Below are 5,115 nucleotides of genomic sequence, written 5' to 3' on the forward strand. Positions count from 1 at the left end.
CACTCACTGATGATATCACTGATGCATAGATTTGGTGACGCTGAGGTCACCGTGAAATCACTTGAGCAATTGTGATGTCATCAGTGAGTGATGCCATCAGTGATGATGTCACCCGTGATTACGTCGCCAGTGATGCCACTCGACCAATTAAAAAAACCATACTATTATAATAGGGTGTGCTAACGTTACAGTTTTTGATTTTTGTGCTACTCCGTGATTATGACGGAACAGGGTGGAGTGGTATTACAGCAGGATTTGTACAGGAGCTGCTGGGTGTGTTTTGACACAGATGAGGATGACCTCACGGCAGAGTGGGTGCACCCGTGTCGGTGCCGTGGCTCCAACAAGTGGGTCCACCAGTTGTGCCTGCAGCGCTGGGTGGAAGAGAAGCAGCGGGGCAACAGCACTTCACGCGTGGCCTGCCCACAGTGCAGCGCAGACTACCTCATTGTCTTCCCCACACTAGGTCCTGTGGTTTACGTGCTGGACCTGGCTGACCGGCTCATCTCCAAGCACACGTACTGCACTGCTTTCACCTACGGGGTCATCATGGGGGTGGGCTACACGGTGGGCTATAAGGAGGGCCTGGATGTGATGGAGCAGGCCGGACCTCTGTGCCTGTTCATTATTCTGCCAGCCCTCCCCGTCATGCTGTTCCTGGGCAAGATGATCCACTGGGAGGATTACGTGCTGCGCCTGTGGAGGACGTACTCCACTCGTCCAACTGATTGCCCAATTCCACGAATCCCAGCAGTCGGCAACCACCTCGCGTGGGGGGAGTGTGATGTGTGTGCCTCGCAGATCCTGTGTGGCGCCATGGTCTTCCCCGCCATCGCCACCATCGTGGGAAAGCTCATGTTCAGCAGCGTCCGCTCCAACCTGCAGAGGACCATCCTGGGTGGCATTGCCTTCGTGGCAATCAAGGGGGCATTGAAGGTGTACTTCAAACAGCAGCAGTACCTGAGGCAAGCCCACCGCAAGATCCTCAACCTCCACGAGCAGGAGGAGGCATGTGTGGGACGCAGGAGGAGGCCTGTGTGGGACGCAGGAGGAGGCCTGTGTGGGACGCAGGAGGAGGCCTGTGTGGGACGCAGGAGGAGGCCTGTGTGGGACGCAGGAGGAGGCCTGTGTGGGACGCAGGCCTGCGGGTCTGGAGGGAGGAACACACACTGATGACAGGCTCGCAGCAGGAAAACAATAGTGAGACAAGACTTGAGCAATTGTGTAATTGTGGGTCGCCAATTCGGATGTTATCAGTGATGTCACTCAAACAATTCCCCCTGTATAAATAAAGGGTAAAAATATGACAAAAGATATTTCATCTTCTGTGGTGTTTTATGGCAGTTGGCATCCTTTATGTTGCATTACCGCCTCCTTCTGGATTTATCCATCCACTGTTTCCCTACATTCTGTCCCTCTCCCACACCCAAAACCAACACTCATAGTTAAGTCTTCTTCTTCTTCTTCTTTTTCTTCTAATGGCTTTCTGGCAGACTGGATACCTTGCGGCACATTACTGCCTCACAGTTGGATAGTCTCACTCTAGACCTGGTTCTTCTTCTTCTTTCAAGTTTCCGGTGTTTCTCACACCTCCTCAGTCTTGGCTGTTGCGCCTCGTCTCATGTTCCTCCGCTCCTCATCCCTCCTGAGCAATGCGCCTTCACCTTTGTGAACGGCTCCTCCGTTAATAGAGATTTCAGCCCAGGGGTGGAAGCCATCGTCTGGTTCCTCCCAGAGTCAGTGCGCTGCGGCGTACTGGCACGGTGCGGTGGTGATGACACACAATTGCTCAACTGAGCATCTTCAAACGCCGCCCTATTATAGCAGTAAAATTGTAATTGTTTGATTGGCATCACTGGTGACATCACCAATTCTATACATTAGTGATATCATTTATTTACAGTATGATGACAGGCACTGAGGCACTGATGTCACAATGACATCAGTGCCAAGGATGTCATAAATCTTTCCAAGCAGAGATTATAAGTAGGACCGGTGCAACTCGAGATCTCATAAGTGATATCACTGATGACGGGAGAGCTCAAACCTGGGAGACAGCCACGACTCGGCTCTCAGGAGTGGCCCGATGGAGCCACATATGAGGGCGAGTTTGTGGAAGGTTTGAAACACGGCAGAGGGAAATACACATGGGGAACCGGAGAGTGCTATGAGGGCTCCTGGTACAGAGACTACAGGCACGGTGAAGGAGTGTACTGCTGGCCCACAGGCCAGAAGTTCACTGGCAAGTTCTACCTCAACAGGAGGGAGGGGTATGGACTGCAGCTGTGCCCCGATGGAGCCAGCTTTCAGGGTCTGTACCATGTTGACCAGAGGCTTGGTCCAGGTGTGCTTACCTATCCGGACGGGGGTCAGGATGTGGGTCTTTGGGACAGGGAGCACCTGCTTAGGCTCTGCACCTCGACAGAGGGGGGCTTCAGCTTGAACAACTTCCCCGAATACGCTGCCTATATGGACCCCCTGGATGAGACCCCTACTGCTTCCAGTGGTCTCCAGCCAGAAGCCAGTCCAGAATGTGAGGCGGAAGCAGACCCCCTGTTGGGCCCCTCCAGAGATCTGCTCCTGTCAAATGAGCGTTTCACCCTCCCCCCCGACATGGAGTGGTACTCCATGGATGGCGACCACCTGCCACTGCCTCTGGGCCGCAGGAGAGAGCTGGACCGACACTTCCACGGTAAGCTGTGGGAACCACACCCCCGTCCGTACAGAGGCTATAAGCGAGACCCACTCAGTACCCTGCCCCTGCTGCCACGCATGCAGGCTCTCATACACACGCACAGACTGCAGGCAGCGAGTGTGGGCTGGGACGTGGCGGCGGTGTTGTCTCTGAGCAGGGGAGGGTTTGGTCCGAAAGGCCCGCTAGAAGTCCGCTCAGAGCAGCTGATCCGGCAGGCGTCTCTGGGGGAGCGGCAGGCAGTTGCCCAGAGCTTCCTCAGTGGGGAAGTCCACCCCGACGTAGCGGACGCACGGGGTCACACTGCACTCATTGCCGCCACAGAAAACTGCCATAACGATGTGATCCACCTGTTGCTGGATATGGGCGCTGACATTGACAAGTTGAATTGTGAAGGCATGTCTGCGCTGGCTGTGTGTCATGTCCTCTACTACCCCAGCCAGTCTCTGCACACCACTCTTGCCAAGAAGATACCCCTTACACCACAAGACAAAGCCCAAGCGGCAGAGTCTCATTCAACATGGGGCAACAGTTCCCAGATCAGCCCGGTGGACTTCACTACAGACATACCCAGTGCTAACAGCAGACCTCAGACCAGAAAAACAGCCGTCACCCTGAAGCTGTTGCTGATGCGCGGTGCGAACCCAAATGCAGCCAGGGTCCCCATGCCTGTGCTGTTCCTGGCTGTCAAGGCCGCAGACACCGAGGCCATCAGAAGACTGCTGCTGTGTGGAGCTCGCACTGACATCCCCCTCCCATCCAAGAGGAACGGCCTGTATCCCCTGCACATAGCTGCGGCGCTGCCCGGTCCAGCAGGGCCCAGAATCACAGAGCTGCTGCTGCTGCACGCTATCACCGACCCGGATGCGCAGGCAAGCGACCAGGACGACACCCATGAACTGGATAAGACTTCAATGGTGTCCCAAGCAGCAGCTGACAACAACACGACTGCCACCCCCAGAGAGGCTCCTGTGGAGGGGGGCAGGACGGACACGACTACCACCCCCAGAGAGGCTCCTGTGGAGGGGGGCAGGACGGCCCTGCATGTGGCGTGCCAGAGAGACAGTGACTACAGCCATGCTAGAGAGGTGGTCGCCCTCCTGCTCTCCCACAGAGCCAGCACACACCTCCTCTGGAGCGGGCACTCCCCTCTCTCCCTGGCTATAGCTAGCGGCAATGACCTGGCGGTGGAGGAGCTGCTGAAAGGAGGTGCAGATACCAACCTTCTCCTGGGCCGTGGGGTCGGCAGTGCCCTCTGCGCCCTCGCTAACATCAACTACCCCTCAGGAGGACACCCATGCAACAAAGACAAGCTGTTGGACATGTTAGTTAAGGCCGGTGCCAGCATGTTGATGCCAGTTATGGTGGGTGAGCTTGTGGGCACCGCAGTCGACTACGCATACTACTCCTTCAACCAGGACTTGCGTGTTGCCAACACCCCCTACCACGAGCTGAACGTGTTGGAGAGGGACACGTGGACTGCGCGGCGCCAGCTCCTGAGCATGATGGGAGATCTGCAGAGGCAGGCTGCTGTCTACATGGAGATGGAGCAGCTGGAGAGAGAGCCACACCTGCACAGTACCAGCAGCACAAAGAGGTTTGTGTTTAAGCCTACGGGGGCAGCCCTTCTTCCTCCGAAGGGGCAGAGCCCCAAATACGAAGCCCAACTGTCCATCAAGAACCCACTGTTGAAGTACTGCTACCATTGCGGTCGCTCTGCGTCCATGAGGCTGAAGGCCTGTACCCGCTGCCGCCAGGTCTGCTACTGCTCCACTACCTGCAAGCTGAAGGCGTGGGATGAGAGACACAAGGTGGAGTGCATCCGGGTGTCAGCAAGTGGAGCTGGCACCCAACCCAAAGCTGGCACCCAACCCAAATCCCAAAAAGGCCACGGCCACTGATGATGTCAAAGACATTGTGACATCATCTTCGAGAGAATCGTAAGCATATAAAACATTTGATTTCGACAAGACTGTGTACCGTATATTATATTGTAAGAGAAAAAAATTGGCATTTCTGGCCAATCAGATTAGATCAGACCAGCGCCATTACAGGTGTTAGCTCCATGGGTAACGCTATCATAGATAGACACATTTCTGTGCATTAATGTGAACGAACTGGCAAACTGATTTCAAGGCGATACATAACGGTGAAAGCAGCATGACTCGTAGTGGTTAATGGTTAATAGTTTCAGTCACTCAGTGCCGGTTTTAGCCATTACTCTGCAAGTTATGACTTACCTTTGTAGTAGCCTAGCCAGAGGGAGAAGAGCCAGAGAGAAATGAGTGCAGGGCCCAGCATGCTCCACCAATCACAGACGACCATGCAGCGAGCCCCACCAATCAAATACGTTGATATTACATTGTTGAATTGTGGTAGTGTACTGTACACTAGTGTAGTACTTCTCCATAAACAAGGATATC

At 54.7% G+C, this 5,115-nt stretch overlaps 1 protein-coding gene and 1 pseudogene across 2 annotated transcripts; both read left to right on the forward strand.

Moving 5' to 3' along the window:
• Window positions 1–219: 219 nt before the first annotated feature.
• Window positions 220–1,173, forward strand: LOC310789601 (E3 ubiquitin-protein ligase MARCHF5 pseudogene; annotated as a pseudogene). Its single transcript has one exon. The product of its transcript is annotated as an E3 ubiquitin-protein ligase MARCHF5 pseudogene (transcript).
• An 855-nt stretch (window positions 1,174–2,028) lies between these two features.
• Window positions 2,029–4,593, forward strand: LOC310789602 (ankyrin repeat and MYND domain-containing protein 1-like; the record flags this gene model as incomplete). Its single annotated transcript, XM_083651247.1, has 1 exon — window positions 2,029–4,593. The coding sequence occupies one exon, from the start codon at window positions 2,029–2,031 to the stop codon at window positions 4,591–4,593; it is 2,565 nt and encodes an 854-aa protein (XP_083507373.1).
• Window positions 4,594–5,115: the final 522 nt, after the last annotated feature.

Source organism: Poromitra crassiceps (assembly GCF_964638095.1).
Source record: "Poromitra crassiceps genome assembly, chromosome: 14".
NCBI classification, from domain to species: domain Eukaryota; kingdom Metazoa; phylum Chordata; class Actinopteri; order Beryciformes; family Melamphaidae; genus Poromitra; species Poromitra crassiceps.